At 39.8% G+C, this 25,125-nt stretch overlaps 1 protein-coding gene across 1 annotated transcript in view; it reads right to left on the reverse strand.

Moving 5' to 3' along the window:
• Window positions 1-920: 920 nt before the first annotated feature.
• Window positions 921-25,125, reverse strand: part of lingo2b (leucine rich repeat and Ig domain containing 2b) — a 32,512-nt gene continuing 8,307 nt past the window's right edge. The window contains exons 3-4 of the mRNA XM_042388616.1: window positions 16,643-16,739; window positions 921-4,258 (exon numbers count right to left, since the gene is read on the reverse strand). Of these exons, the coding sequence (XP_042244550.1) occupies window positions 2,347-4,215 (1,869 nt within the window). The 5' untranslated portion in view covers window positions 4,216-4,258; window positions 16,643-16,739 and the 3' untranslated portion in view covers window positions 921-2,346. The remainder of the gene's footprint in view (window positions 4,259-16,642; window positions 16,740-25,125) is intronic.

Below are 25,125 nucleotides of genomic sequence, written 5' to 3' on the forward strand. Positions count from 1 at the left end.
TGTCCCAGTGGTCATCCAGAAACAAGACTAAAAGCATATTAACAAGGGTCTGTGTGTTTCATGTTGGTCAGCACAGTTGTTACTTCTGACTACTTCTGATTACCATGTCGAGTGACTTTTGTAAAAATCTGCAAGTTACAATGTTGATGTTGCTAGCAGTATGTTTCAGAGATTCAAACACTGTTTTTGTAACAAACCTTGTAGCTGCATCTGTGTGCTGATATTTTGTGAAGGAAATATCTTTTGTGTCTGGTCTATGAGACTAATTTCTTATTGTACTGTGTACTTCTGGAAATTCAGAAAAACAAGTAATTCATTTCATCGTGCGCCTTTCATTTCAGGCAGTGCACAACACTGATTGGCTGCTCCCCCAAAGGTCACAAAGACAGAGCCGTCACAACACACCACGTACGCAGTAATGAACGAGGTGCGCATGAAAACTTGACTAGTGCATTAACACCTGTAACAGCTACCTGGTAGACAAATCTCTTCCCCTTTAATTTGGAGAGACTCTGGACAGGGCACACACTGAACTGTCAAAATAGTCTGCACTAAAAATACACGAATATATGACTCAAATACTCTGTATTATACTGATATCATATGAGGAAAAAAGCCATAAACTCACTATTGAGGAGCTACAACAGAATGTTTACTGTATGACATGATATAAATAGGAAAAATAAGGTAAAGCTGGAGAAAGTCATGGCTGTAGGTATTAGTACAATGCCCAATGACAGAGAAATACCATGAGTTACTATAGAACCTATGGAATATTATTAGGGTGATTATAATTCAGATATAAGGATTTTAAATATATTAACATCACTGTAAAGTCACTAAACAAAATTTAAACTACTGGAATTCCAATTTTAGGGGTATGATTAAGATTTATTTCCTTTTGAAAATATACCCATAAATTTGTCATATGAAAACAATTATACAACCTTGAACATTTTATCACAACAGGATCACACAACTTAACACCCACGTCCCTGCATTACAAAGAATTGCCCTTAATTGTTTTACAGTTGTTTTTTTCTCTAAACATTTAAAACATTTTCAACAAAAAAACTAAACAATACAAGATTCCACTACAACTTTCAAATTGCCATCTATTAAATAACCACGACCCCTTGGTGCCCCAGGGAAGAATCCGGACACGCTAGCTTGAAGTGGTGCGATCAAAGAAAAATGAGAGAGGGAGGAAATTCAACCTATAAATCTGTGAAGCTCAACTTTGTCTCTTCCCAAAGAGGACACCGGCCAGTAAATCTTTGCCATTGTGTCTGGCCACTGACTCTTTTATATCATATCAAGGGATTTGTCTGGCAGGAAAATCTGCCCATGATTTATTATGTTATAAAATGGGTTTAACATGCCATTTCTATAGCTGGCAGCTTTTTCAGAGTAATAACACCACTGACCACTGTTATTTCTCAGGAAAAGTGTCTTGTGTGGCTGGAAACTGAGCTCTACGGTGAAGACAAAGCTCAGACTTCACATTGTAACTACTGTGTGTGTATAACTTTTCCTTGAGTTTAGAAAAATCCCCATCTAATGTTGGCGTCAATCCAAGGGGGACAACGACCTATTTCAAAATTTATGCAGCATTTCTCTTGAATATATTAACTGTGATTTTGCATACAAACATAGATAGTCCTCTGTTTTACTCAACAGTGACAATACTGTTGTTACAATGACCGAACAAGAACAGAGGCCTGGAAAAATGCTTTGGACCCTACCATTCATTTTAATTGTTCCGTCCAATAAGAAAGGCAATGCGTGCACATGCACAAAGAAACACAAATGCAACATGCGCACACCGATGCACACACACATACACGCACCCACGCACACATGAACACAACACACACCTCTCATACTGCAGCTAAGATGGGTATTAGACAATTTAGTCCTGACATGTTGCAGCGATGATAGTTCTACTGCCACCCGAAGATGTCCCCCGTCACTCCCAGCGGCTCCCTCCTTCACCTTGATGTCACGGTGAGTCGACAACATCATTACTCATCACATCACCACTGAAACACATGCCTAGTGCAGCACTATATCACTCCCATATTGATATGTTGGTTATAGTATTATATTCAATGTACTGTATGAGAACATTATTTCATATAAACACGTCCACAGTTTCATATATCACTTTTATATTCACATGTCCACTTTATCACTAGATCACCTTCATATTGACACCCACTATATTAGTACATCACTTTCGTTTTTGTCACAAATCCACTGTGTCATAGAAAAACATTTTTTTCAGTTGATATGTGTGCACTGTGTTGTTGACGTTGCTATCGTATGCCTCAGTCTGCATTGTTTTCAAATCATTTTCATATTGACCCGTCGGGGGCCACTTGTTTCTGTCACTTCAGCTGCTGCCCCGTTGGATTTACGTGGGACATACTCAATATCAAAGTTGCTCTTATGGCGTCCTTTCCCTCGGCTCCAGGCAAACAGAAGCAGGAAGCAGAAGATGACCACACCTAGGAAGGACAAGCAGCCCATGGCTGTAGATATAATGATAGTCTTTATGTCTATAGGGACTGTCATGTTGTACAATACTGTCCCATTCCCCCAAGTGCTGTTAGAATCTGTGAGATAGTTTGAGCTCCTGTTGATATAGTGAGATCTGTCACCAATGCCCAGGCTCTTCACAGCTAAAGAGGCTGACAGGCTAGCATTGCCAGCAGGGTTACTGGCAATACATAAGTACACCCCGCTGTCATGCAGCTCTGCTGCCTTGATCTCCAGGGTACCATCTGGTTGGACTTCCACCCTACCACTGCTCTTGGCTGTGATGTAGCGTCTGTGAGGAGTAATCCAGACCACTGAGGGCCGAGGTGCTCCTTCTGCCATACAGCTCAGGCGGGCAGGCTGACCCTCATCAGCCATCAGCAGCTGTGTCGTGTTGGGTCCAATCCGTGGCTTGGTGCAGGTCATGTACCTGGAGACCAGAGGTTCCTTGAGGTCACGGATAGTTTTTCCCAGGAGGTGCTCAGGGGCGGCGCACTCAGGCTGGACATCCAGAATCTGCAGGGAGGGGGGCTTGTGGCTATTCAGCAACCAAAGCAATCTGCAGTCGCACACTAATGGATTTCCACCTAGACAAAGCCTCTGGAGGCTGTCTGGTGAGGCAAACACTCCCCTCTCCAGAGAGTCCAGGCGGTTCTGTGACACATCCAGTAGTTGCAAAGATTTGAGGCCAACAAATGCAAAGGGCTCAATAGAAACCAGCTGAGCCCCTTGGAGACGGAGCTCCATCAGATATGGGAGTTGGCCTAGCTCTCCTTGATGGATGTGCTGGATGCGGCAGTAGGACAAGTTGAGATGCGTGAGGTAGGGCAGGTTGCGCAATGCTGTGCCGGGGAAGGCAGACAGGTTAGTATTGGTTATGAACAGCGTTGTGAGGTTGAGGCCATGCAGTGAGAGGGGAGGCAGTGTGTCCAGCCAGGGCCAGTAATCAATCTCTAGTCGGCGGAGACGTGATAGCCTCTTAAAGGAGAAGGGCTTAAGAAAACTAATGCTCAAGTAGCGCATGTGCAGTTCAACCAGGCTGTGCAGATGTGCCAGAGCATCAGTAGGGACCACGGTCAGATTAGAACGTTCCAGGGTCAGACTCTGGAGTCCAAGTAATCCTGTAAAGGCCCGTTGGGAGACAAAAACCAATTCGTTGTCACCCACTTCTAGAGATGTCAACCTGCGCAGATCTTGGAAGGCATGATCCAGAAGAACCACCAGTCGGTTGTGGCTGAGATCAAGGCGTGTGAGGTTGGTCAGGCCTGACAGCACGCCTGCAGGAACCAGCTGGAGCAAGTTACTGCGGAAGTTTAGCGAGCGGAGAGCAAGCTGAGAACGAAATGAGCCAGGCTCCACCACACTGATGAGGTTGTCACTGAGATCCAGGTCCTCTAGCTGCTGGAATGAAGAGAAGTTGTCTGGCGTGATGATGCGTAGCTTGTTCTTGCTGAGATCCAGGACACGTGTCTCAATGGGGATGCCTTCAGGGATGGTGGGCAGGCGCTTGCGGTGGCAACTCACCGACTTGCTCTGGGCAGAGCACTCACATCGGGCGGGGCAGCTAAGAGCCGAGCTGGCCAGGAGAAGCAGCAAGGCCCCGCCCAGGAAGAGGTGGCAGTGGTGCAGGGCTGGGTGTCGCATGTCTCTTTTACCCACGTTGCCCTCTGTCATGGCACAGCTTCTTATCCATACAGAGCACCATCACGATCAGGCCCTGCAAGACACAATACACAAAAAAGAGATGTGTTAGAATACTCCATACTTAACTCAGACTGTCTTCACCCATTTGCCCCCCATCCTTTCTACAGTTTCAACCTTTTACACTTTATGTCTCCCTTAACTGCCAAGTCTTTTCTCCCTTAATGAACTATCACTATTCCTGGCAAGGTGGAAATAATGGAATTAAACTCACAGCAGGGCAAGATACAGCAAGAGAAATATCAGCTGCAGAAAAATGTGAGTGTTCATGACTGTGTTAGCACAAAAGGTTGCAGGCTAACTGGAGATGTTTTATGAGGATGGAAGATGTTTCAGCCCGATGGCGAGAAATGACCCTCGTTAGAGTGCAGCGAGGCTAAATGCCCATGTGGGTTTGTTGTGCCTGCATGTGCGTGAATGTGTATTTTTGCATCACTGATGATATACTGTATGTGTGTGTGTAGGGGGCATGGGGTGGCGAATGGACTATGTGACAAGTGTTTAAACATACAAACATATATACAAACAATACAAATTGAAATGGCATCATGTGTGTGTGTCTACAAGTGAATCTAAAGGGCTTACAGCACTGTTTTCCAGGCAAATATAACCTCACCAGTATGAATGGAAACCCACAGTATATATGACTCCTTAATAAGTAATCAACACACTGAGTCATAGCAGCCTTTCTAGTCTGTCACTGACTCATTGTTTCATTTTACATTGAAAACACTGAGTTTCTACATTCATTTCTAAAATGTCTAAATATGGATTTTTTACATCAAGGCTGCATATATTTCATATTTAATAATCAATAAAAAAGCAAGTACTGAAAACAGGGACTGTGAAAAATAACAGTTGCATACATTTACATAATCCCCCACAACTGTTACTATTTGCTTCATTGCTTTATTGCTCTGTTCGTTTCTGTTTAGGCTGCTGCCTGTTATCGCAGATTACTACTGGTTTATGTTCTTTATATTCTATGCTGAATTCTGTTGCACTTGTTCAATTTCACAGCAATCTGTAAAGTTTCATCTCATGTCCAATACATATGATGCACATTACTTGTAGGCTAAATACCTGCTGTAGTCACTGTGAATGCAAACACACAGCTCAAGATAGTAAAAAGCAAGATTGTTATGGCAGAACTTTCTGTTTCACATAACAGGATATCTGCACTTTACTTCTATGTGAAAAACAATAAATTACTGCAATTAAAAATAACTTTGAAGAAAATATTTCTCCTCGTTGGTTGCATATTATATTAGATTTAGAATTGTTTTTATAATTCAATCCTTGCTTTACATTTAATTCATTTGTTTTGTGAGTGACCATACAGGGAGGTTTTTACAGGAAGAGAAGATAACGACAGGTTAATGTTCAACTGTAAAACATTATATTTTCTGAAAGCCATGCCTCTCTACAGCCTGAAAAGACATAGACCTTGACAGAAAAAACACCTCCCCGCAGCCACAGGTTGTTGAATTGACAGATGGCTATGTAGACAGAGAGGCTGACCATAATTGCCTCATTACCAGTAGTATCTGCATTCTGCTCATGGCTATCTTTGCCAATTAGGTGTGCAAAATGTAAGACACATCTGTGAGCGGTGGAAATTTTAATGCACTGTCATTAAGAGCAAAGAAAAATGCTAGAAATACAAAGTCTGATGCGCTTTTGACTTTCGACTGCTTGCAGAGCTTGCAGAGTCAATCACTGCAAAGCAAAATCCTGCCAAGGTAAGCAGATGATGAGCACACAGACAGACACAAACCGTACTTTGATAGTGAAGTGAGTGACATTCAGAAAATAGCCGAGATGAGGCAGGAGCCATAGAGCATACACACTCACTCTTTCTCTTTCCCACAGCACTCACCCCTCCGCCAGGCTCAGCAGCGGCACTGCTCGCATCTCCATATCTCCCTCTTCTTTCTATTGCTGTTTTATCTCTCCTTCCTCCTGTTCACACATCTCCTACCTAACTCCTTTCCTCTCCCCGGTCCTGCCTGGCCTGGCAAAAGACCCAATTCGTTCATCAGTCCCTGCAGGCTGGGTTTTTATCGATCACAGCGCAGACACATCAGATGCCAGGAATGTAGCCTTTAACAAAGAGCAGGCCGTTGCCACAGCAACTACAAACCCTTACTCCCATCCGCTCTATGTAGTCTGCCAATCAAATTAATGAAAAAAAGGAAGAAATAGAGTAAGGAGGGTGACATTTTTTTCATATTCCTTTACTCCACACGCTGAGAGAACACACAAATTGAATATATTCCTGGAAATTCAGTGTCATTGGTATAGCGCAGCCTAGTTTAAGGTGTTTCCAAGCTGTCATTCTGACCGCCTTGCTATTTGTCGACCTGTCTTGTTGCCCATCCATCTGGTGCTCCGGTAACTATCTCTGTCTGTCTACCTTATTATCCGTCCACAAGCCTGCCTCTGTCTTTGTGTATTTATCAGTCTGCCTTCGCCCGTCAGCCTCTGTTCCTCTCTGGCTCTCTGTTTAATAATTACAGTCCAGTTGTCTGTTGCTGCAGTGGGGAACTGGTGTGGTGATCTCTCTGAGAGTTGTGCGTCATGCACGGCTCTGCTCAGAGAGTTGGTGTGCACACGAGACATTACAACCTTGTAAGTTATTTAAGCTCATGTGAAAAAAAAGCACATGATAAAATGGCTATGGTCATATGCTGGACCACTTTTTTGCTTTCTCCAGTTAAACCTTAAAGGGAAAAATGAGTTCAGCTTCTCTGACAGGCCACTGAAAAAATATAATTTCTAAATTGTAAATATATGAGATTTTCAAGATAATTGTCTGTATTTTTTTGCTGTAATCTTAAAAAAAAAAAAAAAAAAAATCTGACATAGTTACAGAGAATATCATAAATCAAAATCTGTCCTTATCCAGGTTTTACAGTGAGACATTGATAAAATAAAGATGACTCCCCAAAGACTGTAAATCATGTCCTTGGATTAAAATACTGTTTCAGCACTTACGTACAAGTGCATAACCTTGAAAAATGATGTAGCTTTGATTCCCAAAGACCAGCAGTCTATTTGAAGTCCCAGTGTTATGGAACCCGCTGTTTTCCAACTTCTGTCTTTCGCACCCAATTTGACTGTTATCAGCACATTGAATAGGTGCTATCATCACACCTGTCCCAAATATGTGAGCTAGTAGGGGCCTACTAAACCTACTTGTGGGTTCAGGGCTGTCAAGTTTCTTTCTGCAAAAACAAAACAAACAAAAATCTATCTAAGAAACTATCTTAAAATATTGTATTTTCCACTGAGAATAAAAGGAATGTCAGCCATTTTTTTGTTTTTGTTTTCGCAGAAAGAAACTTGACAGTCATCTGACAGCACATACATGATAACAGGCTTTCTGTGCCCACTGGGCTCCATCAATATTGGCTCACTGAAATAAATGGGTGATAACAGCATCCTGAACCCAGGTTTAGTCGGCCCCTACTGTTGCATATATTTGGGATAGATGTGTGATGATAACGCCTATTCAATAAGCTACAGTTTTTCTGTTATTCACCTCTGTCACCACAGAATGACTGAATGTAGTTAGTATAGTTATATAAATAGTTGATGAGGACTGACTTAATGTAATTCACGCTATAATGTGGTTTTAGAGAACATGAAATTTTGGTGAAAAAATTAAGAAAAAACTGTTTTACAATTGAAATCACATATAGCAAATCCCTAAACTGTAACTCTGTTGAAGTTGCAACAGATAGCATTTTAGCATCACTAAATCTATAATTCAAACAGTGGTATGATTAAAAGAATTAAATGAGGTCACTGCTAAACAACGGTGGCCTCTGCTGCTTCCACTGTATTTTATATTACATTGCACCTGGTCAGAATTAGTTGGAGACTTACTGGCTTGCTTTGACGAGGGCTCTATTTTTCAAACAAAACAGAGCTAAAGCTTTTCAGACTTTCTGGAGATGGCAGATGGTGGAAGGAGTGAAAGGCAGATGGAAAAAAAATCACTTCCAACATGTTAAGAATGGAGCCATTGGCTTCATGGGAAATGTGGTCCCAAATGTAAGAGACAATTATTTGTACTTGATTTGTACTTTTTGGGTTTTTTTTTTTTAAAGCTGCACCATTTTTTATATTTTTCTATATTAAATGATAATGTGTAATGTGAAAGTTGTTACTCATAGTGATTAACTGCCACAGATAATTATCACCCAGCTCTGCAGTTCACTTCAGCTCTACAGAGGGTTTTAGTGTCTTTCAGCACACTGTTTTGACAACAGTGCTTCCATCCACAGCAGGTGGCTGTTCAACAAAAAAAAGCACTGATAGACATACTGTGTGCTACTTGCCCAGCACTTAGCAACTAGCTGGTGAACACAGGACCATTTAGCAGCTCAAGAGCCAAATATTTCCCACAGGAGTTGGTGGAGATCAAAACAGTGCTAAAAGGAGAGAGAATATTGGACTTCCATTCGTCACATAGCCAGAAATAGACTCCAAATGAAAGCTAATGTTTCTCTGTGTCTGCTGGATGAATAAATGAGAAACTGTTTGCTAACATGTTCACCATATCAGTGTCAGAAAGCATTATTATTATTATTATTATTATTATAACAAGTATAGGACGGCAAAAAATGTAATTCAAGTTCAAAGAAAGTTATCCCTGGCACACACTACTGCCATGTGACTCTTCTTTCTGAATGGCTTATTTGTATACAGTGATGGCTCTGATAGTCTGACCCAGGCTGACCTGGGTGGCACACATACACTACTGTAGTGGACTTTTCTTAACTCCCTCCGAGCCTGGCCATATTTTTAGAAACACTTGGAGCCAGTTGTGTCATGGGCAAGACGGAAAACCTACAAGATCCCACAGAACTCTGGGTAAATGGTAATGGTGAGGGGGGTCATTGAGAAGGGCAGCCTACAGGGTTGAGCGTTTTGGGATTTGGTTCTGAATTGGATTAGAGTCACAGTGAAACTGTAGAAAATCTGACAGCCGAATAGAAGCTGTAGGGTGATGCATGAGTCACTGTGAGAGTGAATGCGAGAGAGAAGAAGAGGGAGAAAAATAAGAGAGCCGAGTATGAGATAAAGCAGAAATACATGAAGAAATGAGGAATGCCACGCTTACAAGATTAGATAAAACTCTTGTTTGCTTGACTTGAGTATGATTTCTAATGTGCTTTTAACGGAGTAAAGCTTGAGAAACAGATTACAGCTCTTCCAGGAGATCTCCGCAATAGTTGGGCAATGCTCGGTGCACATGTTGATTTTAATCTATGGGCCTATCTGTCAAGATGAGCACCATTAAATCCCTGTTCATTATCACACCACTTGCCAAATCTGCGGCCTTTGACAAGAGCAGAGGGAATATATTTCAGACTGAGGAGGACTTGATTGGACTGTACCAATTAATTTTTAAAAACTACTCTAAATTACAGTATTGATCCCCACAATATTATGTATGAATTAATAATGAATTTTATTGACAGAATGTGTGTCTGGCACTTTTATTTTTGCCTTTAGGCATCCATTAAATCTGTGCTTGTGTTGTATCTTTGTGAGAGAGATCTGCAGCACTGCAACTTTAAAACTGTTATTAGCACAGTTAGCCCAATATGTGTGGTTAGAGGTATATAGCATTAAAGGCTTGGTTATTTTTTGTGGTTACTGTGCATAATAATCTCGACTATAAATCCTCTCTCGTCTTCCCACAGCCTTGCAAACATGAGGCTTTGAATACATTTACGTGGCTGCAATTATTTTGCACCCAAGCTCCTTGGAAAGAAGCCATTATTATTTTACTTAACATAAATCTTATTCAGTCGACTTCAACTACAACCTCAACAAAGAAATTTTAAGCACATTTTCCATTCATTTGCTCCTTTTTAAGAAAAAAAGCATTTATTTCATTTGTCACTTTGGATCACTGGAGTCATAAAAATGGTACAATGTTCATTCATTCTCTTGTTTTTCCTTGAAGTATTATACCATGTCCCCACCGTTCTGCTTTGCTCATTTCTAGATATAATAGTGGCATGAATAATGGAATTATTTCACATGAGAGAGTTCACATGTAGGCGATTATTGCCGCAGTGTGAGCATATAACATAACACACTCAATATGATAATTGACCTGAAAGGACACTTCGTTAAACCAATCATCCTTTGTGTGTCTATGTATTGATGCACAAACAAATGTGCCTGCAAATTGCGTTAACGACACGCTAGCAGTGTTTTACATGGAATTTGATGGTAATTCAAAGAGAGACCCTGTTGTGATCCGATACACTGAATTAACCAAACACAAAGGATATATATACAATTCATCAAGTTGTCAGATGAAGAAAAAAACCCTGTTGATTTTCATTTTTATGTCCATATCATTAAAAAGAAGACGTAGAGAAAGAGAAGCAGAGGAGCTGCAAGACTTTTAAGCAGAGAGAACTGAGACCGGGAAGGCATCCCTAATTCTGTGTACATTCAGTGATGACTGAGTTCAATTTAATGATAATGCACTGTGTATTCACCACAAATACTAACAAGCCAAATACATTTTCTATTCTGGGGTTTGTGGCACTCTGCGCACCCAATGACCACCCTGCAGAGTGCAAAATGTCAGCAGAGTTTTCAGGATGCTGTTGGGAATCAGAAGTTGAACCGTGTTCTTCTCGGCTAATTAGCGCTTGTGCATTCAAACTCTGCCAATTAAACAGCTCCTTTCTGCACCACTGGCCATGTTTCCTCTGAAGCGGTGCCTTGTTGAGCCATCAACAGCGTATCCTGTCTTCCACCATGTGGCTTGTTGTATGTCTGCTGTGCTGCAGGCTCACAAGGGATGTTGCTTTACCCCGCAGTCTCTGGATTTAGAAAAGTCCAGTTAATACTAGTCAGTGTTTGCTCATACTGATAGAGGGAGGGACAGCATGGTGCTGCTACACCACAGCCTCCAGAACTGAAACAAAGAGCATAGTGACACGCTCTGTAACACAGCCTGCATGCTGTGGACATGAATAATGTGAGCATTACAGTATGTTCCTCCACCAGCTGAATGATGTCACAATGTGCCACTTTTCCCAGCCTTTCATATTAAAACATTTAAGACCTCTTTACATAGATGTGAGGGCAATTTAACATGAATTAAAGTTGCATCTTAAAGCTGCTCTAATACTTAAATATAAACGGTGGCTCAAATGTCTGTGTAATGTGAAAGTGTCACTGTCACCCGACACCTACAGAGTGTCTTAGCATTGTTCAGCTGTTTGTTTTGGTTTTCCAGCATGCAACTTTACTGTTAAGTTCAGTCTTACTGCTCTCACCAACAAAATGAAACTCAAAAATCTGCTGTACATTATCTGCTCAGCACCAAACGGTAGACAGACGAAGTTAGCAACTAGTTCCCTCAAGGGCAGGTATAGATCAAAATAAAGCTACATGAAATATTAGTGAATACTGGACCCACATTTGGCAGGTCAACAGAAACAACCCTCGAAGGGAATGCTAATGCTGCTCTGTGTCTGCTGGATGTGTGAATAAACTACTGCAGGCCCGGCACCAGATGAAGTGACTGAGGGACTGTTAGAAATTGCGAAGGGGCAACTTTTTTCATAAAATAAAATTCATTGATTTAACCACGCAATAGCCTCAGAAAGGCTGAATAACAACAGCATAAGGCTACTGTTGCAAATTCGAAGAACAGCCCACATTTATTAATCAGATAACTGACAGATATCTCACATAAGAACATAGCAGAACGCAAAATATTTTTTTAATTTACGAATGATTCTCTGTCAAAATCAGTAGGGGAAAGAGCGTAGAAACGTCATTGACCGTCCCTTCACTTCCTGTTGTTTCCCTTCTGTCTGTGGATCGCTACAACTGGGGGAAAATGGAAATGGGGCTAAAAGTTATATTTATAACCATGAAAAGCAAGAAGGCTAAGAAACCGAACTAGGTGACGCGTTCTGTCTGTCTATCAATCTCCTCCGCTCCGTTTCAGTACTATGTGGGCAACGCAGCCCAAGCTTAAACCTATGCAAATAGCCTAAAATGATACTGGCCACGTAATTCTTTGACACACCAAACCAGCAGAATTCTTACAAAATAAACCACAAAAATTGTTAAGCCACCTCATGGCGCTGGACCCAAGCTACTGTATGCTAACATGTTCAAGTTCAACTTTACAAGGAGATAATATGTTTAAAGCTTTTGTGTTTAAAGCTTATTGCGCTGCTTCTAAGTGTCAAAAAATCCTGCAGGTTTAAAATCATGTCATTTTAATCTTTGGCACTGTCGGACATTATGAAGTAGAAGAAAAAAATGTTAACTAATAACTGATGAAATTCATGGGCGAGAAGAGGGGGGCACTTTCCAGCACACCACTGAGCAGTACCTCTGCTCCCTCTTGCCAAATATCGCTCAAGCAACGGGACTGTCATGTCCGAATAAAGCCATAACCGAAATTTACGTAACACACAGCTATGTCTGAATGACAAAGGCTTTAATTAGCCACTAAGCCAGCACTTTTAAATGTTAGTAAGTCATTAATTAACAGTTTTTTTGCTGATGCTCTGCAGTCTTCTTCCAGAGGCTTAAGGACCAAAAAGTCCATTAAGATTGTTCCTTTTTAATTAATGAAGTAGTTTAGTAGCTAATTTATTTTCTGCTTGCCAAATGTTTCCACTTGAAAAATGTTTTTCTAAACATTAACATATACACACTCAAATGTGTAGGTCCTGACAACTGTGTATCAACATTCATACTACATTGCATATTATCCTTTATACCACTTTATATTCTACCTCAGCACAGTAGTCATTGAAGGACAGTCACACAGAAATCATATTGTGTGAAATGATTGCTTGAAAAGACACCATTGCTACATTTCAATGGCTGCTTAGCTTTCATGCAAAAGGAATAATCAGATTTTCCACGGTGTGTCGACTGGCATTACGTTTCTCCACCTATCTTGGCAAGTGTTTTGTAGAATAGCAGATTTTTCTCACTCTCTCCCTTGTTGTTGCTTATAAATCAGTGTTACTTGAAGGACACTCACCATATTAGGTTTCTGTCTAATTTTAGTCTCGGGAGGTAGAACTCATCCATTTTTCATGGTATATGTATACCACCACTGATTCATAGGCCCCTTCCCCATTCACCAAAATGAGATTTGTCTTAGCATATTAAACCAGTTTTTCCTGCATTCCTTCTAATAATGTTATCCTCTTCAAACAAGTTCCACATTATGTGTTTCAAAACTGCATGTTTAATTTAGTTTAGATCCAAGTTTCTGCACTTTGCAGGAGTGCCATCCAAGACTTACTGCAGCTGGGTTAGGGGTGAGGATTATTTTCTGTTAAGCTTGTGTGAAATCCTAACAACCATATTAAAAACACCAAAATAGCCCACATACAAGGTTTTATGATACCATAGAAAATCTACACACAATGTAACATACATGTGTGATTTTCTTTTTTCAGTCAGCGAAGGAACTCTTGCAGCTCCCTTCAAAACTTTGTCTATTTCAATTTAGAATGACACCAAACCACGATGGCAAAGAGGCGTCTCCATTTTAAAAGGTCAAGTGTTAACTTACATCTATTCTTTACCTCTAAAAATAAGAGGGGAAAAGGAGCCCGATGATGTTAGATGGTCTCGGTAGTCAATATTTTTATGTTTGCCACAAAACTCAAGGGAGACATTTGTACTGTCCTAGTAGGGGCCTGTTGCAATTATATGGTGCCCGCATCGATCCCGAGTATTGATTAAAGTCTGTTCTTGATTTTAAGATTCAACAGACATTTCTTGGGATTTCAGAGGAAATGAGAGCAATGGAAATTACACTCATTTTAAGATGGCAAGAAACCTCATAAATAAAGCATTTTTATTTAATTTAAGAAGTGAAATATAAATGATTTAACTACATCTTGTCCCCTTGTTGGGTTCACAAGAGCTGATGCACTGATAAGAGTCAGTAAGAACAGATTCAATTATGGGGAAAGATAACAGGCGAACATAATGCAATAGCCTTTTTGTTATTAACTTTTATAGTGCAGGCTGTATATTGAAGAGAATCAGTTTTCTGCTGTCAAAGCACTAATAAATGAAGACAATATTGGTGCGATGTCAGTTTCCGGTGATGATAATTAGTTTTCACAAATCACAGTTCTTTTTTTTTTCATTTTCAATCCCTTTGATATGAATTGTTTCTGTTTTTACCTGCATGCTATATTTTTAGATCCTTTTTTGCTGAATCTCTTGGGCCCATTCACTCCCAGTTTCAGCCTTTTCATTCAGTCTGAGAAGATGATTCTTCTCTGTGAACGAGAGGTCCACAGTTGACAATACTGTAGCTGCATCAATGGGCTAATAATGAGGTGATTAACTCAAGCATTTTGAAAAGAAGTTCCCAACACTGTTGCATATAAAAGTGCAGATTCAAAAACAGTGCTTGGGGACATCTTACACGACTTTTTACTTGTACTGTTTAGCATCCTACCCTTGCGTCATTGTATAACTACTTTCAAATTTCTTTTAAGAATATATTATCTGTAGTTATGTAAGTTATTGGAAACCAAAGCTGTCAGCTGTGAATACTAGTTTTTAAGTCATGTGCTATTGGCTGCCAAAGGATTTGTGATTATAATATGCTCTCATGCCCAATATTTTGTCTTGAAACTTAGACTGCTCTCATTCCCTGGAAAGCCTCCTCCACTTACAAACTATGTCAGCTTGGGAACCGATATTTTCTCTGTATTCAGCTCAACATTGCTAGGAAGCAATTTTGCCTGTTAGCAATTATTAATAACAAGAATTTGATGAAAGCCTGAATGCTGGGTGGATCTCTGGAGCAGCTAGCTTTTCAAACAGATGTTTGAACTTGCTGCGGCATGTTCTCACTGGCTTCAAACCAGTTAGTATTTAGGCAGTGAGCGAGTGAAATAAGATGCAGCAGCTTCACTTACATTCAAGGCTTCTTTCAGTAACTGAAAATATAAATAACACAACACAAAAACAACATTTTGAGAGTGAAAAACCTATTTTGACAAGTCTATTTGACTTTTTTTTAAATCAAACTTGAGGTAATCACATATTCATGATCTTTGAATGTTATACCTACTCAGACTTGATATCATATTTGATATCAACTTTGAAAAGTTTCATGTATGTGACTGTTACTTTGAGAAATTTCTCCCAAAGGTTCTGAAATCCCACAGATGCTCATGTTTCCCCAACAGAGTTATGATTTCTGTTTGCCTGAGGAAGTTTTTGGCTTAAAATGGAAATATATTTACGATGACTGCAAAATACACGAGAAACGAGAAGCTGTAAATTGCTTGTGCTAATATCAGTTTGTACTGGGAACATGAACTTGCTCCTGCACCCTCCTGTCATTTTCCTGGAGAGCCGTTTAGTTAGCGTCATGTCTTTTTACATCAGACCCTCAACGAGGGATTAGGCAGTCCTCACTGGCACTGAATGACACGGGGGGGATTAGCACTTTCGCCTGTCACCAAATCATTCTGACGGATTAGCAATCTCCACTGTCACTCCAGAGAATTCACTCCGGCTCTAAACGAATTCAAGTCAGTGTGACAGCCAAGGTGACATTGAAGCGAGAGGGAACAAGTCATTTTCGTCAACCTCCTCTGACAACCTCTGGCACGATGCTTAGCATGGACAATGTTAGCATGACGGACATTTAGTGGGAGGCGTTAATCGACAGCATGGACAGCAGCAGTCAGGTGGGTTCATGTGTTGTCAAGTACTCTTTAATGAGTAACTCAGCTACAGATCAAAGTTTACTTTTGTCAGCGGCACAGAAGGAAATATGAGAATAAAATGTTTGAATTTAAATGGTGTCTGAGCAGAAACCGACATTTAAAAAAACCCAAACAAACACAAAATGAACCCTAACCCTAACCCTAACCCTAACCCCAAACCATTCTGAATCCATAAATTCCCAAAGCTCCTGTCAGTAATGAGAAGTGTAAGGGATTACAATTTGAAATTCAGTGATTCCATTCCAGTAAATAATCCCAATAACGATCTGTTATTTTGACAGTTTGGGGGTTGACTTGTTTGCTGTTTTACTGGTAGTTTGATGGAGGGTTGATATCAGTTTGGTCTCATGTGAGCTTGCTGCAAGGGCTGGAGGTGTGGAGACAGTAGTAGCTGCCACCAAAAGAGGAGAAATATGACTCGAGGTAACTCTTAAATTGTCTTATTTGCATGTTGTGTCTTCTTAACAGTTTTTCTAACATTACTCACTGGTAAGGTTACATTCAGGAATCACAGATTTAGTTCAGGGTGTGAGAATAATGGAGCTCCACTCAGAGGACGGGACCTTGTGCAGTCACTGGGGCTAATATTAGACTAGCTGATGATAGTCAGTACATACCTCCAAACTGAAGGATGGCTGTCTCTTTGTCTACACAGAAGATGTAATGTGTGGCCGCAGAGGCTTTGAAGTTGTCTAAACCTTTGACAGAGCTTGACTGAGAGAGAAACAAAAGTAAATTAGTTACTAATTACTCAACAACAAAAGTAATCTATTTAAAAAAAGAGTAATATGTAATGTATAACTGAATACATTTTTGAAGTAACTTGCTCAACACTGGTCAACAGCCTCCCAACACTTTCTACATAGCATTTCCAGCTTATCTACAACACTGTGCAAGCCATAAAGCCTTGTTCTTTAGCTAACAAACAAATTATTTTTACATTCATGTATTTTGCAAAGGTGATATGTTATATGACCACATGTTCCTATTAAACATATTCATACAGGCGTTTTCATGATATCCCCCAAAAAGCACACATTTTTATATCATATCCTAATAAAAATGACTGCTCTAACTTTGTGCCATTACTAAAAAAAATGTTACATTCCCCGGTGTGCTCCAAAAATGCCACGACATGGGTCAGATGCATAAAAGACAAAAATATGCACATGCATTCTCCTCTTGGCACATTGGAATGAGACACCTGACACCTGTTTGCATATCAATACCTCTGCCATACCGGATTGTGTCACATCGGTGAGGTTCTCCAGTAATGCCAGAGCAGCTGTCATTATGCAGAACCATTATACACGGCTGTGCCTATTTATAGCAACAGCTGCATATTAAAAGTAATTCATCATGTGTACCTATTAACCATCATTGACGGTGATATCTCAAACATTATTTTTAAACATCAGAAAGATGATCATGAGTTTACTTTATAGTGCCAATATAGACAGACTTTACAAAGTGCTTCACAAGGACCGATGAAATTAAATGCCTCAGATATAAATAAAAAAATATGATAAAACTGATCACACAGTGTTTGGATGGGCATTTTACAGATTGCTGTACAGACTGCAAAAAAAGACCCAGTGAAAATGGCCAACAACAACAAACTATGTTTTATTATTAGATTCTGTCTTTCACCCAATTTTTCATCTCCACCTTATCATATCACTCTCAGATTACTCTAAAACAAATATGCATGAGGTGAACATATTTTCACCACACATTCTGTTTTTATAAATACCAGTTTTATATGTGTATATGGAAGTTTTTTTTTGGTTTTGGTTCAGCTCTTTTTGAGTCAAGGTTAAGTAAAAAATAATTTGCTTGAGCTTACCCGTATGGTCTTTGGTCCACACAATCCATAATTTACATAATCCATATCACATAACCCTACTTATTACACCCTTTGGTCTATAAAATGTTAGAAATCATTTACAAAAGTACAGAGTGACATCTTGCAATTGCTTGCTTTGTTCAAAATCCAAAGGTGTACAATTTATAGCACAAGCATAAAACAAAGGAAAGCATCAAATCCTCACATGTAAGAAACCAGTGAATGTTTTGAATTTTTGCTTCATAAAATATTAAAATTCTCAAAGGAGGATCCTCAGTCGTTCCTACAGATGATTTCTACCTTCATTGTAACAGTTTGTACTGGCCACCAGTAAAGATCAATGATTACTTAATCCCCCCGATGCAGCTCTTCTTTAGGTGGAACTATACCTGCAATACAAGCACTGCAGTACACCGTTTGTGGATTTCTCACCACAACTGTGACAGAAGCCTTCTCCTGTGATTTGTTTACGCGGGAATGCGGATCCTTAGACTTAATGTAACAGCATCAAATTAGTGTGTGTGTGTGTGAGAGAGAGAAACAGAGAGCTTACTGGATGCTTTCAGAGGATAATACCTGCCTTTTACACCTGCCGCATAATTGGCTGTCTCCAAACATAACCAGAAACTGGCAAATAAATGTGAACTCTCTGGGGAATGGAGCGGGTTTGGACCAGTTAAATGTTCGCTAAATGCTCCGAAATCCCAGGCTAACTCACATTCACATGCATTCATGAATATTCCAAAACATTATGATATCCACTTGAAAGCCTGAACAATTTCTACTGCTGCACAATAGCTATTGGAAGACATTCTGTGGCTTAGAAATAACTTCTATTATTATGTGTTTAAACAATGTTTCCTTTTATGTCATCACTTAAATAGCTGGTATCCTAAAAAGCAAATCTTCAGGGGAAGCCAGTAGTTTAAAGACCATCCATAGAAAATCATTCAGCCCAATTCCTTTTTAGAGAAGTGAAGTCCAACATTTTAATCCCTCTGCAGACTGTTTCATCCCAACATTATGAATCTTACAAATCATACCATTCAGGAAAACCCAAGCATATGCCACAAAATCAATATGGAGAGGCTGAGGACAAAGGGGCCTCTGTAGCAAAGCTCGTGTCTTACACAGGATGGAGAACTACTGGTGGCACGCATCCATTAGCACCTCATCTATTTTCTATCAATAAAACACAGAGGAGCAGAGTAAATAGTGGCAGCTGCTCTGGCTACCACAGACAGTTTTATAGCAAAGGATACTCCTGTTTTCTACTTTTTTTTACAAAAAACCTTTCCCACGGCCCTTTTCCCATTGCTGTAAAGGTGATGTTAGACAATGAAGATCTGTACAGTGCAGAAGATTTTGGGGTGTGCCTTTTTCTTGCAGAACCTTGGATTTCTTCGCCCATCCCTTCAGTATTTTGTAAAATTGGGCCATGGACTTAATCTCCTTTATAGAATGTACTATGCCTAATAGTGACCCAGTATCCGAGGAATTATGTTCACATTGGATGATTTCAATGTGTATGTTCAGTGCAAATGCAGGAAGTAGTGTGTCCTTTATGAAGACATGCTGAAAGTAATGGTGATATGGACCGGTCATAGCAGTGAATGTTTTCTGTCTTTTTTTTTTACTGACTTTAAGAATATTGACATTTCCTTGCACAGATATTGTAGAAAAAACTAATTTGAAATATTGTTGTATATAATCAGGGGATCTGCAGAATTTTTCAAAATCAGTGTTCTGTCTGGTGATAGCGTTGCTAATAGCATGCACCTTTAATTAAGTTAGTTCATTATTATTCAGTTGTTTATTACTATTTATTTGATTTTAAGTATCTTAATTTAATGAAATGTATTAACTAGGTAAAAATGTAAAATACATAGAATACTTACAAAAAATGAATAACGCTATTATTATTTACTTACTGAAAAGTCAAGGTTCCTGATGGCAACTTGCCATTCATTATTCAGTCTCAAGCCATGCATTTCACCAGCACTGATGCTCTTTGTTTATATGAATTTTACCTGATAAAGGTGAATTGTTGTTAATAAAGTGAGCTCAAGTGATCAACAGAGTCCTGGAGTGCAAGAACTTTGAGGTGTTACTTGCTCATTTCACTAAAATGCCCCAATAGTACTTCCTATTGCAGAAATCTAGGCAACATTATGGGAAGGAAAGGGTGCACATAATACATGAAGAGATTATGATTTTGGAGAGATAAGTGGATTTGCAAATTATCCTCCAAATACGGCAAAGCTCTGTGATGGAGGATCCTGCCCATGTGGGAATGCTGAGTGTGCTTAGCACATGTCTTGTCCACCTGAGTGCACCCTGCTTGTTTCCTCTCCTTTAATGATCCATTAAAACTGATCAATGACAGGAAACATTACAACCACTTAGTTGTTCACCGTAATAGTATTCTTACTTCTCAGAGACCAATCAGCGGCAAATTGCCAAAGTAATTTTCCTCCAAGCTCTTGTGACTCAACAAGCCATATCCTATTTGGTGTGTTTGGAGGAGGATAGTGTGCAGATCTTTTGTTTTGCATTGGAAAATTGCTCAGGAGGAAACGCTTAATGGATCTAACACATTAACATCATCAGCAGCCTAAACAGAGCACAATGCAACATATTTCTGTATAAAGGCATGATGCTGACTTTTTTCTCTACTCAGGGAAATTTAGCACTCTTTGTTTTTCTGTTGCTCTTTACACCAACATGTAACCCTCAGCTGAACGCTAGCCTATCTCTGGGAGGCATCATAAGGCATTCTGGGAAATTAACGCAGAACTTACTTAACTCTATAAAGACAAGGCTAAAAAGGTAAATTGCAACACTGCATCGATAATGAAATTCCTTCATGAACTTAACAACAGGTTAATGACATACTGCACATCACTGAAACGTCTGAGGGTGGAATTACAAGCAATTCCCTCATGAAAACTTTGGCTGTAGGCAAACTTAAGAAAAACACTCCAGCAATCATTCTTCCTCTAATGAATCCCATGGTGAGCTACTGAGCAAACTACTGTATGTCTCCAAATAGAGAACAGGCTGATAGCCAGAAACTCCAAAATAATCTTTTCAGTTTATGAAGTTGTTGGCGTCAGCATTTAACAGCTGAACTTGTTAAACAAACTCTTCACGTCTTTTTTACTGTATACAATCCCACCTCCCTCTTCCCTCCCAGCATGACATTTACACCTTTACACCGGATACTGAATTGTTAATACAGGGTCTCACTTTTTCTCTCTACAACAAATATCACAGCATCGATCCTCTTGTCTCTGTCTCGACACCTTAATTTCATTTGTTTCTGCTTTATTTCATTGCAACCCAACACGTAATTAATTAATGGTAATTAATACCAGATGGAAGGCTAGGTCATAGTATCATTTTATGTAAAAAATGTATGTAATATTATAGTATATACAGTATTACAGTAACATAGAGTTTATAGTTTCTATCTATAGTTTGCTGTAGTAAGTGAGAGCTGTGTATCTGTGTGAGAGCACGCTGCTGGCCCACTAACAGTGTGTGAAAAAAGGGACAGTCTTCTTCTGCAGTGGGCTCCATTTCCAACTCTGCTATGCTAATTAATCCCCAAAGCAGCTGACAAATACAGCAGGGAGTAATGCTTCCACATTTTGCAAGATTAGGGAAATGCAACACAGTCAGGATGTTCCCTCGTCTAATTGTCACTGTCCCAGCAGCAGCGCTCCGTTCGCTCACACCCACTCCAAAGTGTGACACTCAGATGGCTCCGAAACATTTGTTCTGCAAAAAACTGACTCTCACCAAGCACTCTGTGCTCTTTGTGCACGTTTCCCCACAGTTAAACATTTTCATTTGTTCCAGTGTGTTTGCCAGCTGGATTGCAAGAGTCTTACAGCATTACAGCGAATGTACTTGCTTTGGCAAAGGAGCGTAAACATTAAATGACTCAAAATTCATAGAGCATGCATTAGTGCTGCACTCTGGAAGATGTTTCATCAGATCAGTCTGAGTCACAAGGTGGAGTTGAAACATCCAATTTGCAAAGCTCAGATGCTTCCTGATTGCCCTAAATTTCTGTTGGTTTACAGATGTAAAATTCACCCTGAAACTAAGTATGTTACTTTGATTGTCATTTTTTAAATTTCAGTAAAATTAATTTAACTAGTTTCACTTCAGGTGTAATAAAACAGTTTTGGGATTTAGTTCACGTTTATTTTGATTTATATGAGATAACATAACTTTGCAGCTTTTCCTTTATATGTGCTAAAGATACTTTGTAGCTCAAATCATTAATGGTAAAATGATTTTCTATTAACATTTTTGCTTTACTCACAAAAGACAGCATCATTCTAGTTTAATAATATTAATTTTAGTGTAAAAAGTCAGTTCATCCATATTGAAAAAAAGGCACCCAGACCTCTTGGATTCTATAGTTTCAGTTTTATTTGCTGAAGTTTTCAGATTTCTGCTGCTGAGATTTAAGCCACCGCAGTAATACACTGGAGGTGAAAAGAGTCTGAATGAAATTACTTCTGCTGCTCCTTTGTCATCCTCCTCTCTGCCTGTCTTAGACAGTAAATATGTTTTCTGCACAGTAAGATAAAGTGAAAATTATTGATGAAAAGTCATCTGTGGCTGTCTCCAGCATCTTTTGATGTATTCAGGCAAACAAGCCCACATCAGTACAAACGTTTCTGCAACTAAAGTTCCACAGTCAGAAAACTGTGGAAAACACTTTCGAAAATATTTCAGGTCGCACTCTGCATGGGAATTGAGAGGCATGCTGGGAAAAACACTTCACTCAAGTGACTGTCTTAATCTACCTACGTACTGTAATTATATAAACCTTCCAAAGTTTAATTAACTCTTTGGTCACTTACTCAATGCCAGATGCTTGGACAATTTGTTGTGGGTTCTCATCTGGCGTCATTTGCACATCTGGTACATACACAACAGTTTCAATAGTGAACATACAGTCAGTCAGTCACTCAGTGAGGGAGATTTAGTCTGTCTGTCCATCCCATTTGGCATATTAAACAACATAACATAAATATCTTTGAGAACTTCTATTTATGCATATGCCACCAATGTATGAAAATACCTAATAAAATGTAAACTAAAAGCACAACAACCACTTCCAAACCTATCAAGAAACTGAATGAAAACTATAATTATCCTGATTGAGAGGCAGCTCTGCAGACTGCCTTTGTTTCAGATGCTCAGTGTGGCAGAACACAGAGGGACACAGCTTTTGCAGGGACACGTGGTGCTGATGCTGTCATCCTAAAAAGCCACTGAAGCTGTGGCTTTGGCCGTCAACTAGCCGCATGGCCCTGCGGCAAGGAGTGTGCTCTCAGACAGCAGATCAAGCGGGGCGCTGGCGTCCACATAACGGAACAGCTGAGAGGCCACAGGCACCACAACTGGAAACACACAGGCCTGGTGCTACACTGTGGGTTTAATGGCCTTTGTGTTCTTTGAAGTGCTTTATAATGATAAGGGGATGAGTGCATTAAGACTACAGCTCACTGGGCCAATTGTATTGACAGGGTAGTTACTACAGTATAGCAGGTGTTCCCTGGGAGCGCTGCTCTGTTCCCTACCCGAACAAACAACCTGTTTGTGTCTGCACTCACTGTTTTTATTTGTGCTATTACTGAGCACTCCAGCAAAGCCATCCTGCATCCTGTCACAGAGGGGAATAAAGTCATATTGACCATCTTGGATTGAAACAATATCTGTTCTGAAATGCGAAACAGCAGGCAGGCTCGTTCCTTCTATCATACATGACAGGCAATCAGGAGCTGTTTTTATTACCACGCATACGTTGTCAGGAAATCAGTATGATTTGTGCTTGTCTATCACCTGGTGTCGTTTATTACACTGTGCTTGGGCCAGGAAGCCTAATATGAACATTATCTATTTATACAGCAGTTTTATCTCTCTAGAAATAAAAAATTTATGTTGCATGATAACCACCATGGTGTAGATGTTGCGTTATCCCCGCTTCAGAAGGCAATGAAACGCTTAAGCTTATTGCTTGTGATGTTTACTTTATCTTTGTTGCAGCAGCAAACACATCAGAAGCCACCGCATCTAATAAAGCAATGCATGATGGAGGAAAACACAAAAGCAAAACAATCAGTATAAGCCTCGCACATAGGCAGTTATTGCACATTCCGATTCATTTTCCAAGTCGAAGAGGGAGAAATTTAGAATTCAAGGTGGCGGATGATCTTATTTTATTTAAGTCAAAACATCTCAATTAGGGCACGCTCCCATTCACCTACCACTCGCTTTCATTCTCCGTATCAGATTTGCTTTGTTTTACGCCGTGCTATTCGTGCACTTTAAATGACATTCCGAAATGCCTCCCTGTTGACTTTTGGCATCATTTCCACTCTGTTATCCAATTCAGTAAGGTCTTTTATAACCTGTCCATGATAATTTCTGCCTTCTTTTGTTTAGTTTTATAAACCCCCTCAGGGCTTTCATTTCCATCATCTGCACGATGTGTAATCTATTTTCCTCTTATGCATTTCTATTATTTTTTACTGTATGTGTGACTAAAGTAAATTTGCAGAAGCAGAGATGGAGGGAGGCAGCAGGAGAGAGGTCGGGGAAGCTAATGATAGAATATGGGCCAGATGCAGGCAGAACTCCTGGAGATGCAGGGTTGCGGGTCTCACTGTTAAAATAAATACCAAAACGGAAAGAGACGAGGGTGAGGGCAGGAGGGTCGGCAGGCGCTGTGACCTTCAATCTGGCTCTTGGCTTATGTCACATTTAATTCCTCTACTCAACTGTCTGTTTCCATGATAGTCACAGCAATGCATAAAACCAGGGTCCCATTAAAATATGTTACTTTCCTGATAATCTGGTGGGAGTTTTAAAAAAAAAGGTCTGTGGATTATCCAGAGTAATCCATGACATTGTTTCTGGAAAAATACATTGATGTTGTATTTTTCAAATGTCATTTTTCAATGCTGTGAGCGTCACAAACAAAATGTCATTCACCTCTATTGTATTGAGGTAGAGGCAGAGACAGATGGATCTCTCAAAAGAGAGAGTACTAAAAATATGTGTTTTTTTTCATGTAGTTTGGTTGAACTGACTCTTTAAATTACTGATATTATTATTGTATTTATAACTATAAGACAGTTACAGAGATACTACTATAAATTGATATTATCTTACTACAAGCAGCTGGTAAGTTTTTTTAGCTAACGTTTAATAAACTATTATCATGGA

This window comes from Thunnus maccoyii, chromosome 16 (genome assembly GCF_910596095.1).
Source record: "Thunnus maccoyii chromosome 16, fThuMac1.1, whole genome shotgun sequence".
Classification (NCBI taxonomy): Eukaryota; Metazoa; Chordata; class Actinopteri; order Scombriformes; family Scombridae; genus Thunnus; species Thunnus maccoyii.